This window comes from Talpa europaea, assembly GCF_964194135.1.
Source record: "Talpa europaea genome assembly, chromosome: 1".
Taxonomy (NCBI): domain Eukaryota; kingdom Metazoa; phylum Chordata; class Mammalia; order Eulipotyphla; family Talpidae; genus Talpa; species Talpa europaea.
In genome coordinates this window covers 135,589,307-135,606,440 of record NC_140073.1, presented here as the reverse complement: position 1 = coordinate 135,606,440, position 17,134 = coordinate 135,589,307, and the positions used below count along the sequence as shown (strand labels likewise).

Sequence of the window (17,134 nt, the reverse complement as noted above, 5' to 3'; positions counted from 1 at the left end):
TTTTGCTTTTCCATTTCCTGATCTGTAAAATTTGAAGTTTCTAATCCAAAACCTCAGAGGTGTAGAACCTTGACATGCCCAGATAATAGAACTCTAGTAACTACATTTATTTTTAAAATACAAAGTAATAGATAAAATTAGTTTTAACACAAATCTGGGCATGCCAAAGTTCTAGCTGGCTTCCTTAAAATTGGATTTGGAACTTGAAGTCAGGAAATGCAGAAAATTTACATTGAGTGATGTTTATTTACAGGGAACTCTTAAACCTTGAAGGCAAGAATCTGACACGTGTTCATATTTCATGCTACGAGCTATCTCTTAAAGGCCAATTTATAGTACAGTGCAATACCTTTGACATATCGCTTACGCTCTCCCAAACACATCTTCAGTGAGAACCTTTACAAATGAACCCCATAAAATGACGCACTCGGTTTCCCAGAGGGGACGTTGCTCAGGAGACAGTGATCCCAGGCGAGAGATTAAGGTTAAAGCCAGATTTTGAGGATACTCCTTTTTTTAGACTCAGGCTGATAAGGAAAAAGTGGAAGTGATCTCTGATGGCGAGGGAGCATTTAGTCTACTGTATATATCTACATTTTAGTTCCCGTCACAGAGGATGGCGAAGTTTAAAGGAGGCAAACATTTTCTGTTCTTCGGCTTGTTCAGTGCCTAGAAAGAAAGGAACAGAAATCACTCAGGTTGTGCTCCCCTTCTGTGTGTATTTGGGTCTTTGCTGCAAATCAGGATGCTTTATTAGTTCAAGGTATTCCACAGGATTGAGCCAGGCCCTGCTTTAGAGTTGCCTGTATTACAGTGAGCAAAAAGGATGCTTGCATGATGCTTATGCTCTCAGTAGGGGAAGCAGATAATAATACAAACAAAACACTATCTAATTTCAAAGCAATTCAGTGAAACAAAGTGACAGAATCTGCTACTATTTAAAAGAGGATGGTGAGGGGAAGTCTCTCTGAGGAGGAGACATTTGAGCAGGGACCTGAATGAAGTGAGGGAGCCAGGACGTTGAGGCTGAGGGTGGAGCAAGTGCAAAGGCCCTGAGGTGGGAGCATGAAAGGTAGGACCTAGTGGATGGGGGTAAAAGATGAGGTTAGGAAGGTTAGCCAGGAGCCAGATCATGTAGCCCCTCTACTATCAGCCCTTATAGGCTTTTGACCTTTTCTTTGAGAGTGATAAGAAGCCCATTGGAGCAATTATATTTTTAATTTCTTCTTATCCTTCATTGGATCATGAACTTCTTTGGCATTTTGGTGAAGCCTGTGGGACCCTTTGCAGAATGTTTTTAGATGCATGAATTACAATGGAAACATCAAAGAAAACAATCGTGTGGAAATATAAAGAGTAAAGGAAGAGAGAAAGGGAACAAAGAAGGGGAGGAGGGGACAAAAGGAGAGAGAAAAGGAGAGAAGGAGAGTCAAAGAAAGAGCGTGGTTTGCATTTGTGAAGGCATGCTGGGCTGGCTAAGAGTAGAAGCACCCAGTGCTTTCTTTATCCTACAACACAGCCGTCTCTGAGGTCAGGGCGTGCAACAGGTTATTTGAGTACAGAGAGAAACATGTATGACTTCTATTTATATTTAATTCTTTTCAATTTCTATGCTAGGACACCAGTACATTTATATAATTCATAAACATATATAGATTGAAGGTGTGAAGTCAAAAGAGGATTTATGCTAGGTTTTTTTTTTTTTTTTTTTTGGATCAATCAGATTTGATAATCACAACGGAGGGGCAATTATCCTGTAAGGAACTTAAGAAATGCCACATCGGTTTCAACCACATTTCAGAGGCCATTTTGTGGGAGAGCAAGAGTTCTTGCCGTGATTCAACGTTGCTAAATGGCCATTCTGTTTCTGAAGCTTCCTTAACTCTGATTAAGAGGCCTCAGATGGCTGTAAATCTATTTATACCCAGTTAGACCTATTATCACCGCTAAGGTAACATGGACTCCCTCCCAGGGAAACAAGTTATCTGGGCCTGGTTTCCAGAGAAGAAGTGATTTGTGATATTTCCCCCTAAAATTCAGAGGTTACTGAAGAGTGCACCATGAGCTGTGTGGGCAGTGGTCTAGCTCCCCCGTCCATCCTTCTTGTGCTGTGCCTGCCGTCATTGGCGTGTTCCTTCTGGACTCAAGCCCTAATGTGGTAAGCACCTCCCCTGTCTCCCTGCCTCACATAGACCCCTCTCTGTTCACTCTTGAGGTGCAGCAAGCTGCACAGTGGGCATTATCCCAGGGGCCATACAGTATGGGAGGGTGTCTACAGTATGCATGACGTTTTCTGTTTCTACCTGGGGATCGTAGTTGAGCAGAGAAGGGGCCATGAAAGAGAGGGCAGGTTGAGGGAGAACAGCTGATTTTTCATGAAATCTGTTCCAGTTACAACTGAACTGCTTTTTCCTTTCTTTTTTTGGCCTCCTTCTCTCCCCTTCTCCCTCCTTTGTGCCCCTCCTTTCTTCCTTAATTTCTTTTATAAAGGAAGAAAGACAAGTCATTTATAAAATGAGCAGAAATCACCAGATAGGCTGTTAGGGTAACAACTAATATGCATGGTGCATGTAGGTGTTCACAACCCCAGGATCAGGCAGTGAGCTGGTGTCTAGAGGTGCAATTTTGGCTTTGCAGTTGCTAACAGAAGAATTTCACTGACCTAGCTTGCAAGGGGATATTGGTTTATGGAAGCAGGTAGAGAAGCTGGAAATGAGGCCAACCTAACCTACTATTCCTGAGTCGTAAACATGAAGTCATATTCCCAATTCTTTGTATTTTTGTCCTCTCCCCTTGATTTCTGAATTCTGCCTGTTTCAGGTGCTGCTGCTTCTCTGCTGAGTTCTTTCCTGGTTCTTTTAAATTTCTTACTAGTATTTGCAGAAATGGCAATATTGTGCCAACCATCCCAGGCCAGGCAGGTTCATTGTTGATTCAGGCAGATAAAAAGAGAATTTTGGAGCCTTCTGTATATTTGACAGGCCTTTAATGCTGAATCAGGGAGCCAGCAACCAAGCCTTAGCCCCTCTGAATCTCCCCTTTTTAGCGCTGGCTTCTCTGCCCAGGTGTCCACAATTACAGGTGCACGTGCCCTGTGCCCTTGCTCCTCGGCTCTTTGGTACAGTCACTCACTGTCATGTGTGGGTGATGAAACCTGGGAGGAAAGCAAAGTCACAGGGAGCAGTTATAGAGGCTCGCAGCAAGAGGTGAAAAAGAGCCTGAGTAATCCTGAGTACCTACAAGTTCCTTCCAGGCAACTTGCAGGTAAATTAATCGGGTTCTAGAAAAATAGCTTGATGAATCACCATAATAGAACTTGGCTACACTTTCAGGGCAGAAAAAGATTTAGTCTATATAGCATCTAGTAGCAAGCAGAAACAACGTTACATGGTAAATTCAGAGCCAAGTGGAACTCTCTGTAGCTTCTGTTTATGCTGTGGCAGAGGGGCAGGGCCCTAGAAAGAAAGACACTGAAATAGCTGCTAGATAGGATAGTTGGTTTGTTCTGGGAGTAAATTGAATGCCTAATTATCTTCAGAGAAATAAGTAGATCCTTCATACTATTTGTCAAAACAATAACTAGTTTAAAAATTTCAGCGAGAGGGGGGAAAGCAAATACTTTGAGATTTAAAAAAAACCCTAAGACACTTTAATCTCCTTCATTTTCTCTCTATCCTTCCTGTGTCCTTCAGAATGTGGTTGCCTATGATGGACGGGCTGGTTCGATTGTGGGATTGATTTTGGGGACTGGATGTCTCTGCTTGTTGCTGTGGAATGTCAGGGGATTTTCAGATGCCTTGTTGCTTTTGGGGTGTGTTTGTTCCCCAAGGTTCTAGGAACCTCCCATTTTACTTGCATTTTAAGGCCTTTGGGGGTTGAGGGCATTTTGAATTTCTGAAATCTTTAGTACCTCATTCTTTTTATTTTATCTTTTGTTTGTGCCAGGTATTCTTGCAGTAAAAGAGCCTCATGGGTTATCAATAGCACATCTAAGTAAACGATGCCCACCTGCCTCTCTGAGAGCACACACCTGTCTCCAGCTGGGGTCTCCTATTTCCCCTTCAGTGTCCCCTCATTCAGAGCAGATTAAAAGAACTCTCGGCTTTTCTGATCCAGGAGAAAATATTTAACACTTTAAAAGACTCCCTGTTTTCCAATATGAAGCTTTCTCAGCAAGACTGGGCTTTCTGGAGCTTGAGCTCTGAAAGTTTTATAGACAGTTGGTTAAGCCTGTCTCTTCAGAAGCCTCAGGACACGGGTGAAGGGGGAGGAAAGGCAGTTCAAATTAATTGAATATTTACCTTGTGCTCAACTTATTTAAACCTGACAGTGAACCTGGGAAACCCACCTGATGAAAAGGAAAGGACACAGTCTGGAAGGAACGTAGAACGGTCCGGGTGGGGCTGCAGAGGTGATCTGACGCCTCCCCTCTGCTACTTTCTCCTCAGCAGGCGCACTTTTCTAAAATGTTGGCTTTAAGGATCCAGAGGGTGAACTTTTAACACTGCTCAGTGATTTTTTTTTTCCTGGTTTCCCAAACTGAATGGGTTTCCTCCTGTGCTCCCAGCCTCCTGCATGTCCTCTCGCTTCCCTTGAAAAGAAATGCCTATGTTTCTCCTTCCCCTTCTCTATGGGTCTTACAGTGCAGTGGCTCACTGGGGCATCAATTTAATGAAATAAAATTTCAACCATGTTTGGTTCGATTCTAGGTGATACAAATAGAGAATTGTGAACACTTTGTAGTTGGGTTTAAAGGAAGGAAAGAGGTGGAAAGAAAAAGTGGGTCAGGTATGGTGACAGGCAGTTTCCTTAAGTGCTTCCTACTGAGGGTTAGCTGTTAAAATGGAGAAATAATGGGGGTGCCATAGTCCTTTGGCACCTGTGTATTCTGAAATTTGGGGTTGGCAGTTTATATTTTACCAGGCATGTGAATTTTATATGAGCAGCCACTGTTCTAATTAATATGTAATGCATAAATTAATGTCCTATCCAAACCTTTTGAGGTACATATAATTTTTTAAAAAGATTTATTTATTTATTTATACAAGCACCGGGTACAGCCAGAAGCACAGGAGGGTGAGAGAATTCACCAGAGCCAGAGCAGGGAACAGAACAGGCAGACCGATGAAATACACTGCTAAGGGGAGCAGCAGGCGTGGCAGAAGAGGTCTGTCGCGCCATGTGGGACCCTTGGCCAGCTGCCGGGGATCGAACCGGCGCTGCAGAGGCTGTGGGCAGCTTCGCAGCCCAGCGCTCAACCGCTGCACCACCAGGGGAGGCCCCGTACATATAATATTATTTCTAAGAAATCCGAGGTACAGAGAGGTGTATCCCTTGCCCAGAGTTGGATAGAGGCAGAGCTGCCAGCAGAGCGTGGGAATGTTGGCTTCAGAGCTTGAGACCCCGGTACTCACCTGCCTCTTAGTTACTGGCTCAGTCACTCTCATGATTTCATGGGGTTTTAAAGATTATTTTTCTTCTTAATGAGAACCAGTCCACCCTCCGGTGGGAAGAGTAAATATTTGTCATGTTTGGTGACAGATGTTGATGGGCGTATAAAAATTGGTCTAAGGAAAAGTCATGTACTTTCTCTTACATATCCCTCCATCTGTATTTACTGTGCGAAAAGGTCACTTGAGCATAAAAGCTTGAATTTCATGCTTATAACAGCCTCACTGTGGCTAAAACCTTGCTCTTCCAATTGACTTTTAAAGTACTTTGTATTAATGTGTGCCTCTCTCTAATGCGAACCCTCTGGAGTCTTGAAGTTAAGGGCTTCCTAAATAGGACTCTTGTGTCTGTGTTTTACATAAATTCCAGGAAGCCACAAGGCAAGTGATTCTTGCTTTACTCTTGAATTGTCACGCTTTCTCCCGACTGCCCATCCACTCACACTTACTGGAAGGAACTGTGGTTCTGGGAGACCTGAGCTGCTTGCCTTGTCAGTCAGCTACCTGGCTACCATCTGTGGTAGGAGGGGAAGGGAGAGAAGAGGCTAAAAAAGCTGAAATGGTAAATTACTGTAGGTTCTGGAGAAAAATAGAATTAGAAGCATTTGTGGTTCGGATGAAAATAGCACATTTCCTTTCTGCTTGGACTGTGGGGGTCAGAGTGCTCCAGGGAATAGAAAATAAATAAAAACTGATCCCTCACCCGTTGAAGGAAATGCTCTGACTCTGGGAACTGAAGTGACAGCTCCCGATTTGAGGATCTTGTGAAACCACTTTGGAAGGTTAAAAAAAAAAAAAAAAAAAAAAAAAACACGGGGAGACTAAACAAATAAAAATGTGATGTACCGTGTTAAGAAATGTAGTCCCCGGAGGCCCTCATGTAGCCCTTTCCAAGACTGACTGGCAGGTGTGTGGCCGCTCCGTCGGGTTGCTGACCGTGACCATTCTGTCTCTTCTTGCAGGTGAGAAGCCTTACAAGTGCTCATGGGAAGGGTGTGAGTGGCGTTTTGCACGAAGTGATGAGCTCACGAGGCACTACAGGAAACACACAGGTGCAAAGCCCTTTAAGTGCAACCACTGCGACAGGTAAAGTGGCTGGCAGCTGCCTGCATGGAGGAGGGGTGAGGGAGGAGAATATGTGGCTTGCGGGGTGGGCTGCTCTGTGCTCGTGGATTTCCATAAATCTAACAGGATTCAGAGCCGGGCAGGCCATTCACTTCCCCACTGAGAGAACCAGTGAGATCAGGGTGATCTTGCCTGTCATCAAGTGATGATGGCAGTTGTTGCTTCAGTACACATGTGCTTACTGAAAGCAGGCTTGGACCAGGAGTCACGTTTGTCACTGGCTATCAGTAGAACACAGGTCTTACCTCAAGGAGATGATATGACAGATTATTTTAGTGTAATGTGCAAAGTGACAAGGTAGAGAATGGTAGACCACCTATAGCTGCTGCTTCTGATCTTTTTATTAACATCAATACCATGTTCCCTCATCCTTAATGATCTAAAAGAATAGAAAGGCTGTTTAAAAGAAGGAAGCTTAGTTGTAAGCCTTTCCTCTGAAGCATTATTAGAAATGAAATTTACTGAAGAGAGTGCCCAATCTTTGGGGGTCTGAATCAGTCATTCTCCTTTGAAAGTAGGTACAAAGGTCTAAAAGATGGTGAGGCTTTAAGAACTTATCCTGTAATTCAATTCAGCATATGATAGTGGAAGAAAGAGCACGTAGCCACAGATACTACACAAGTAATAGTATCTGACAGCCCTGGCATTATCAACCAATAAACCCCAAAATGGAGACTCTGCAGGCCAAGGTGAAGGCAGGATTAGGTTTAGACATAATCAAATAATGGGCTTGCATCTGAGCGTGTTATCCTTCTAATCCTATTTCTGTGTTTAAAAGGAAGCTTAAGAAAATTAACCATCTTTTTAATGCAATCCTAAAGGTCTCGGTTATGATGAGAAAAATGCTTCTAATACGATAAAAGCCCTGAAAGCCTCAGGGTTCCCCGGCTGGGCCAGCAGCTCGCTGGATGGCAGCGGGGTGAGCAGGATGTCCGCCGAGGCCTGGCTCTCCGTGGGAGGAAATGTGATCACTTTTGCATCCTGCCTCCCCCAGGCCCTTGCGGCACCTCCTGCTCTCCAGGCCTCCTCTGGAGCAGATCTGGGCCTCCTTTTAGAGGTTTGTTTAGAGAGCAGGGCAGGGGTGCCAAGTCTCATGGGTGGCCAGTTGACTTGGTGCGCCTTTAAGAAGCTTATAAAGCAACATTCATCTTTCTCCCCCATTCTTCCTGAAGAGGCTATTTTCCTCTTATCTTCTTTCTTGAACACACTAAATAAAGACCCCATGCCTCCTGGAGGCCAGAGATAACCCCCACCCCCGGGCTGAGGAAATACACTTCACGAAGCTATTGTCTTTCATTTCCTCGGAGTGTTCTTCTGCTACCCCAGAACCCCACCTGTTCTCAATTCCTGCCCCAATACCTAGAAGTCCCCTTGAATGCATGACTCAGCAGCTGCTGTCCTACAAACTGTCTAGTTAGTAATGTCTTCAGTTCCCAGCTTGAATCCTTCTGGTTCATTCTTCTCTAGCTCTGGCCCTAATAAAGCAGCTCCATGCATGGGTCCTGCCCACCATGCTGGGAGGAAGGGCGTTATATCATCTGGGTGAAGGGGAGTTCTTTGGGTATTGTCCAAGTATGGCCATAGGGTTGCACACGAAGCTCCCCTTTCTGCAAGTGTGGGGAGGCTCTCACTTGGTGATCATGTGTGATGGATTGCCATAATACTTAGAGACAGAGTTCTTACAGGGAAATTGCCAGAGTTAGTATTTCTCTCTTCAACTCAGTTCACTTACTGAGGAATCTGCAGCTTTTTGACAGTTGATACATTAGGATTATATCGGACCATGTACATGATTTAGATGGAGAAATACTTCAAACAGACTGATATTTCAGTGAAGGAGAGGCCAGCGATGGGATATTTGGTCTCCAACTGCATTTTCTTCATCAGAATATACTGTGGTTTCTGGAGTTAGAAATTGGCTAAGCAGATGGCACAAGTTCGGACATGGTATTTGGAGAAGAGCATGAGCAGCTCGCAGTCCTCGTGGTGCTGCCGTCGTCGTGTATTCTCAGCAATGTCAGAAACGAGGGCTCAGACTCTTAGCAGTGTCCACGACAGCAGTGCCTTGTGTTTCACTTGCAGGGATTGTGCTAAGAATAGAGCAGGTTGGGGAGGCGGCGTGGGGAATTGGAGTGGTCCCAAAGAGATGAAAGGCAAGCCTGGGTGACCGCAGAGCTGGCATTATTTGGAAGACTTTTACCTTCAGAAACAGAAGGCATCGCAGCCCTTGCGGGACTCTGAATCCTAGTGGAGGCACTGTGTGTGAGCGTGGGAAACGTCCCTCTGGCCTGTTATCAGACTACTTTATTGAAAGGCAAAGTTACCATTGGGGCTTCCTGTCTTTAAAGCACTACCACGTCTAACTTATACTTTATTTTTTCCATAGGATAGATTTAAAAAAATCTACCCTATTGATTGTTTTGCTAACATTTAAAGTTGTGAGATGTCACAAAATGTCTGTACTTCTGACTGTCTCAAAGAAACAGAAGACCTGCTGCAGAGGGCGCAGGTTCCCCCTGGCCATAATTTCCTGGGACAGAATAGCTGTCACTACCCATGGTGATGGCCACGTGATCGCTAAGTCCTCACTGCTCCCACCATTCCCTATAGCCTCCCCCAAATGGAAGTGGTCCATTGGTTGCCATAGAGCATCCTGCTTATTTCCTTTGATGGAAAAGTGATACTTCTTCATATCCAGGCCTTACCAAACACCAACTCAGATAGGCCAAGGGTGCTGTATGTTTTTTACACTTGACTCACTGCCCTCATTTACTTTGGCTCCTAAAGACATTGGGTTTCGTGATCTTTGGCTTCAGGTTGGCTTGGGGGAGATGACAGTGAGGTGTCTTAGCTGTTTCCTACAACCAGACCAAGGGTACAGCCTACCGAGCGGCTGGCCACTGGAGCCAGTAAGCCTTGTTTCTCAGTCCAGAGGGTGGGCAGGGGGCCTGTTACCACCAGTGGTGATACAAAAGCCATTGTCTTACCACCCACACAGCTGTGTGTAAGCAGACTGCCTCCAGGGTGGTCCCTCCAAAGTCTTGGGCTATTTAGAGAAGGCATTTTTAATCTTTGAGCTTTGAGTCAGTTCTCTTATAGGTGGTAAGAAATGGCAGCAGTCTCTGCCCTAGAGGATTACCATTGGCTCAATGCCCATATGACTTCAGTGTGTCTTTTTCATAGGCAAGAGAAAAGACAATAGGACTTTGCCTCGTTTTCTGTAATGAACAAATTTCAATCATTAAAGACCTTCTTATTTAAGGTCATTTGACTGCTGTATAGTCATAAATACCCTCTAGGGGTATATTACCCTTAGAATTATTTGATTCTGCATTTCTAAATGCTGAGTTTATCTGTTACCTTTTACTATTCCTGTGTGGAGCTCAGTAAGTATAAATTAATAAATACAAATTAATCACGGCTAAGTATCTTGCTGGTATATTGAATTTAAATAAAAACCCCAGTGGTGAGGGACCTAGTCTAATTCTGAGTATCATCTATTTCCAAAATGTGAACTAATGATGCTAGTTTGGTTAGGAAGGGTGCAATTACATTTCATAGTGTGTTAAAGATTTGTTTTTTTGTTTTTGTTTTTGTTTTTTTACTTTTTTTCCCCCTGAAAGAATCTGAAGGGTAAAGATAGATGCTTGCACACATTTGCTAGAAACCCAGCACAGAGCAGGCAATTAACCAAGGCAGAATAAATCTGGAACACATACATTACTGGGTGAATACTTTAAATCAGTCCTGTATCAAGAATACTATTTTCCTGTAAGTTCTCAGGATCTAGAGGAAAGGAGAGAAAAGAGATTTCATCTACTGCCAACACCTCTGCTTCACTTCTTACTGTCACAAAGCCTCATGTTTCTCCTCTGGACATAGGTGCCTGCTTTGGGGTGGGCATCCTGGTGCCTTCTGGGTGGTTTCTCAGTCCTATTATTAGGGCAGGCCAGACAAACTTCTGGATTAGTTGTCTAGCTGTGGCTAGTACCAATTGCCACAAATGTAGTATCGTCATTATTTATCTTATAAATGTATTATCTGAGAGTTCGCTAAGATAGAAGAGCCAACAGGTCTCACTAGGCTAACATCAAGCAATTATCAGGGCTGCTGATTCCTTTTTTTCTGGAGGCCTAAAGAGAATATATATTTTTTAAGATATATTTTTATTTTATTCATACAAAAACCAGGGTACAGGCCAAATGTGCAGGAGGGTGAGAGGTTTCACCCGAGACAGAGTGGGGAACAGAACAGGCAGAATGACTGAAATACACTGCTGAGGGGAGCAGCGGGCAAGATAGGAGAGGTCTGCCGTGCCATGTGTCTTGCTCTGCGGCCTGCGGGGATCGAACTGGCAACTGCAGAAGCTGTGGACAACTTCACAGAGCTGCGCTCAACCACCTGCGCCACCAGGGAGGCCTCCTAAGGAGAATATTTTATCCTTTTCAGTTTCTAAAGGCTGTCCACATTGCTTGGCTCCTCATGCCATCCCTCCATCATCAGAGACACTGAGTCCTTCACGCTGCCATCTCTCTGATTTTCCCCCCTCCCCCAACTCAAGTCCCTGTCCCATTTGTAATGACCCTGGCCATGGCATTGGGCCTACCCTGGTAATCCAGTATAATCTCCCAATTTTAAGGTCATCTGGTTACCAAATTAATTTCTTCCATAACCTTAATTCTTCTAGGTCTTCTAGGCTAACATATTCATGATTTCTAAGGATTAGATTTAAATATGGGGAGGGGGCATAATTCTGCCTACTGCAGTCTCCTTAAATTGAAAACTCAGCTCTCCTTTTTCTGCCTAAAAGATAGGTGTAGCTAAGAGGACAGGCCAAGGAATCAGACTATTTGGGTCTATATCCTGGTTTTTCCTTCTGGGGATAAGAATCCTTTCTAGGATTCAGGTAAGGGTGTTGACTTTAAAAAGGGAATATCTACAAAAAGAACTTCCCAACTTAGATCTTCTTCTCTGGGCTGTTGGGATGAAAGCAGCAGGGAGAGAAGGAAAGAAAATCAGTAGTAGGCAAGGCTCAGAACAGGACAGAGGAAGACAAGTTATATGCTAAATTCCTGGGGACTGTATAGCTTTTTCTATGTACCGGTGACATCAAGTGCTTATTTTTAAAGAAAACTTACTGTTTCAGTTGTCTATCAGTCTTCTTTAGGTAAAACTCTGAGGCATTATCCACATATATTGCTCATATCAAACCAAAGCCTGAAATAAGTGAGTGTGGTTAGAATTGTTGCTATTATTTACATATTACTGGATTAGATTGTTTTCAACAACACTTTCCCTATTCTTTTTTGTTTTTCATTTTACCATGTTTGGTTTTGCTTCATTTCCTTGAGATTCTTCCCTGCACATGCACCTATTTAAGAAATGAACACACGCAGAATGTGTGGAGAAGGCTGGAGTCAGGGGATGGGGTGGTTTTTTGTTTGTTTGTTTTAAGAATGAACAAACACAGGGAAATCCTGCACTGAACAGGAAATCTTGCTCACTTGAGCAGGGCAGCTTGCTAATGTCCTGAGGACAATTCTGGACTGGGTTATTGTCTTAGGCCTCAGGGGAGTCTGGGAATGTTCTCACAGGTAGGAGAGTGGCCAGTTTCAAGAGAAAGATCCAGAGGAAGCACACACCCAGAGCTCAGAATGACCACTGTCTCTGAGCTGACTTCACTGGGATTCCAGCCAGAACCTTAGATGGTAGGCTGCAGGGATGTGGAAATACCAACTCCCTTAGTTATAAGGTACGGAAATGTGACTCAGACTGGTGTAAGCATCTTGGGGTACTTATTAGCTCAGGTAACTCAGAACAACAGAATTCGGCGGTCTCTGGGCTTGGCTAGATCCAAATTCACAGATGTCATCATCAGGACTCTTGCTTTCTCCTTCTGCCCCCAGGAGCTCATTTTTCTCTGTTGACTTCATTCTCAAGCAGTACTTCCCCACGTAGCAATATGGAGACCGGCAGTTCCAGGCTTTAATCTTAGTAGTTTAGCAGCTCCAGTGGAAATAGAGCTCTCTTCTGGTAGTTTCAGCACATTGACCTTCAGAGGCCATAGGATGGTCCTTAGCAGTGTGCTATGGCCAGGACTTCAGCCTTGGGAGGAGAGGCAGCCCCCATACAACTGAGAATGCAGAAGAGCTGAACTCAAGGCAGGACATCGTTGCAGGGACCAGAGGAAGGGGAAGGAGTAAGGATAGCTGCTGCTCCCCCTCTGAGGCTGAGGACACACCCATTGGTGGACACTCAGCACCAAGAAACAGTTTGAAAGAGGGGGCTGGCAGGTGTGCCAGAGTTCTAATGTCATGCTAGCTCTGTCACCCCAGCCTCAGTTTCCTGACCATACACACGCACAGAAGGAGCGTGCATACTTATCATGGAAAGTTGCTGAGGCTGTTACTGGGGTTTATTACGAGATACCAAGCACTTGCCTGCTTGTTAGTCCACACTCATTCAGTGTGCTTCCCTCTCCACTCTTTTGCTTGTCTTGAATCTAGAGTAGATATCTGCATAAGCCTTGTAGGTATTCCTTGGCAGCATTTCTGGGCTATCATTGCAAAGCTTAGGACTGAAACCTACAGCATCTTCCAGGTAGGATTAATCATTTTCTAAGGGATGATGGAAGTTGAGGTTTTTAGCTGCACCTCTCTCATCTCCGTGTTGTTGTTTATATTTCCTAGGTGTTTTTCCAGGTCTGACCATCTTGCCCTCCATATGAAGAGACATATCTAAAAACCTGGAAGGCCAGAGTTGCCAAGGCGTCGGCCGTCGTCTAAAGGAAATGCAGTGAGGCGCAGGGGCTGGACTTCAAGCGGGGACCCACTGCCCCGCAGAAGAAAGTTCTCACTCACCAACCTCTGTGTACACACCTACACAGACCCACACACAGACACACACGCACGCATACACAGACCCACACACACACTGTCATGCACTCAGCTATATTTAAAATATATACGTCTATTCTTTATGCCTTGCCCTAGCCAGATGGTAGAAGACAAAGAAAGAAAGCAGGTGAACTCAGCAAGGCAGACTGGCTGCTTACTCCAGCACTATTGGAATTATTTCCCGCTGTTGCCAATGGAAATCAAAGAAAATGGATGTGATGTCTCGGCAGGTGGACGGCAGTAAGAGGGGCTTATTTAACTCGCTTCTCAGTGCAACTTGATAGGAGAATACAACGTCTTAAAGTTGCATTTGTGTAGCACTAATGTTTCTTTTGAAATAGTTGGGGGAAAATGACCTAGAAAACCAAATTGCAGTTTGGTAGCCAAAATTAACTCTTGGTTTATCTGTCCTTTGTGTGTGAAAAGTCCTACTATTCCGTGCGTCCAACTTCCTCACAGAACTGTTGATCGGTTTTGGTTCTACTTAGTACTATCGAGATCTTTCGAGTCGATACCTACCAACGGCCTTAGCGGCGGCAGACTCTGGAATAACACCTAACACCTTTCTGGCCTGCATTTCTCTAGACTTCACTCTCCAGGGAGGAGTTTTCTTTTCTTACTTTTTGACTCTTGCACACCATATGCACTAGGGATTCTGGAAACTTCTAGCATGACTGCAAAGTGGCCAAGAGAATAAAGTCCTTGATGATAAATCACAGTGTATCCCTTGAGCCTCACCTTATTGCCAGTGCTAGATTTTTTCTTTTTAATCTCTCTGTTTTTGCTAACGAAAACTTGAAAAGCTTATTTGGAAGCTTAAATGTTTTATCTTTTCTCCATGGACTAAACCTCTCCAGGACTCTCTCGGCACCTGGATGTCCAGCTCTCAAAGCAGCCAATCAGATGGGACATCACAGTTCTCTCATCCTCCTTGAGGCATCATGGTCTCGGCTCATAGTGATCGACCCCGTGCCGGGTGTCACGGCCACCCTATAACCAGTCTCAGCATAGATGTCGCTAGTCTCAAAGGGCAGCTGCATATGTAACCTAACTCTGGGTTATGACCTGACAAAAAGCCAAAAAAAAAAATCACTCTTTCCAGGTGTGGGGAAAACTGAGGATGCCTCCCAAGTCTAGTGGCTTCAAAAAACGTCATCATCCTATCTTCCTCTCTCATACCCACTGAGCTCATAGGACCCCAATTGTTCAAACACTCCATTCAGAATGCCATTGTGGGAACGGAGGGATGACAGGTAAGGAAAGGGTTGAGGTGTTTCCCTCACAGTCTGTCTAGAGAGAGAGACACATTTCTATTTTTTTTTTTTAAACCAGCTAGGCCCACATGACTTGTGACCTAAAGCACCCAGGATCAACAGAGGCCTCACATTTACTCTGCAAGCTGACTCCAAGGGGGCTGACATTCCTCACTTTCCATCCCACACATACACCCAATCTCGGTCTCTACCCGCATTCTTAGCTAGCTGGCACTGGCCTCAACTCCAAAGACTGCCTTTAGGACCATTAAATGGCCTATGCAAGCAAGTGGGGTGGTTATTAGGACAGATTGTATATTTTGTATATTCTGGGACCATCCCTTCGAGACACGTCTAAAAAACAAAAGTGGCATTTGGTCCGCACACGGTTGCTGCTCCTTCATACCAGCCGGCTCCCCTCTGCCCTCCTCTGACTGTTTGACTCATTGACTGTTAAAATACCACCCGTACCTATTTGGGATGCAAAACTGAAGTCTTTAAAAGGAAGTAATAATATAAGAAACACATACATTTATGACAGCAACCTTCAAGATCTTTGGCATTTGGTTTTTCAGCTTTCTGCAACCTTTGATTTCAATGAAATGTTGAAACCACTCATCTGAGGGTAAAAGGAGCCTCCTTATCACAAATGCTGTAGCTGCCAATTGGACACTTGGGGCATTTTGAGGTCTGGCCCTTAGAATTTTCTTTGTCTTTTACCTTTTTTCAATTCAGACCAAAAAACAACAACAACAAAAATGAAAAACCACCCTAAAACACAACACAAAATCTGCCCATTTGCCGGAGGCAATTATGTATATGTTAGTTGGAGGGTATTTTAAAAAAATCAGTTTTATTCCAAAGATTTAAAACTAGACATGACTTAGAAACAATTTCTGGAGCACTGCTTGCTGACAATCTCGTAATTCTCTACTGCATTTGTGGCCAGTCCATCAGGGCGTACCTTGGGATTATATTTGAATGTGTGGTGCATCCCTTCTGGAGGCAGGATGCGTGAGGGACCTTGAACCTCAGCTGTATTAAACTGTGGCGCCTCCAGTCAGTGCACTAGATGAAATGTTAGACACCCCAGATTCTGTTGGTTCCTTGATTCCCCTTTCTATCACAGCCTCCAGCACAAATGCACGCACACCAGTGATGGCATTAGCTGTGGCTGCCACGATTTACAAATGTCGCCCCAGCTGGAGCTGCTCTTGCCTCTCAAAATGCTCTCATTAAGGGTTTATATTAATTTAATTTTTGAACTGACCAATGCAAGGCTCTATTAAAAGTTTAAAAAAAAATAAAGCAAAAGAGCAATCACTGCGTCGTCACTTGTTTGCTCCCTGTTGTCATCTGTGGTCTTGAAAAGACCTCATTTGAATGTGGCAGAACAAAGGCCCTTTGATCCTCCTTGTGTCTGAAATGTTTGGTAATTCCTCTCTCTTTTTGTATCAGTGAGGTCCTTTGTAATCTGCTCCTGACCTTTCTCGAAGCAGGGTGCGTGAACCGAGATGGTGGGCTTGCTTGCTTCAGAGTCATTTGTTGACTGTGAGATTTGGCCTGAGAAATTTGGTGGGTGCTATGTGTATGGCTTTGAAACTGTTCTTCTCTAGCCCAGCGAACATCTTTGAATGATAACCAGTCCTATCCGTGGGAGTGGCCCCAGTCATTTTAGAAACGGATATGTGACACAATACCCATCCTCTCTGAAATGGCAGCAGAGATGGTTGGGCAGAGCCTGTGACAGATTATGGGCTTTCCAAAAAATCACCTGAAGATCTCTTGCTCTCAAGAGCACAGGTCATTTAAAACAGTGCTTTATGGGATAATTAATGAAACACGTGAAACCACTTGTTCATATAAATTGTTACCTCCTAACATTCCAGGGGATTCCAAATTTGAAACAAAAAACCTGACCCCGTGTTTCTTGTGGTTGTCCTCTCAAGCACGCTCTATCCAGGGTTCAGAGTTTGATGTATAGAAAAAGAGTGTTTCTAAGCCATGGACAATTTTCTTTATTTCAAGTTGTGCTTCTTTCTCCTACCACATGATTGTAAATCAAAAATGTGGAAACCTGTAATTATAATGCTGCTCCTAGCTACTGGCTTCCTGCCCCACTGATGGTTAACCCACCCACGGTTAATTGACCCAGCTTACTGCCTGGTGGTGATGAGTATTATGTCCAGAAAAAGAGATGTTCAGATTCCATGACAAAGCTGCATTTTATAAAAGTATCGGAGACCCCAAGATGAACTTCATGCTGACCATTTCCTTCTCTCTCTGTGTTTTCCCTTTCCAACTCCTTCACATACCACTCCCCCCCCCCTCCCCGCACCTCTCATGACCTTTTTGCATCTTTGCCTGATTATAACAGGGTAAAAAGACAGCCAACCTCATGCATGATTAG

General features: G+C 44.2%; 1 protein-coding gene across 1 annotated transcript in view; it reads left to right on the top strand.

The window, feature by feature from the left end:
* Positions 1–13,316, top strand: part of KLF7 (KLF transcription factor 7) — a gene marked incomplete at both ends in the record, with an annotated part of 80,988 nt that extends 67,672 nt beyond the window's left edge. The window contains 2 exons of the mRNA XM_084238442.1: positions 6,413–6,536; positions 13,265–13,316. Of these exons, the coding sequence (XP_084094568.1) occupies positions 6,413–6,536; positions 13,265–13,316 (176 nt within the window). The remainder of the gene's footprint in view (positions 1–6,412; positions 6,537–13,264) is intronic.
* Positions 13,317–17,134: the final 3,818 nt, after the last annotated feature.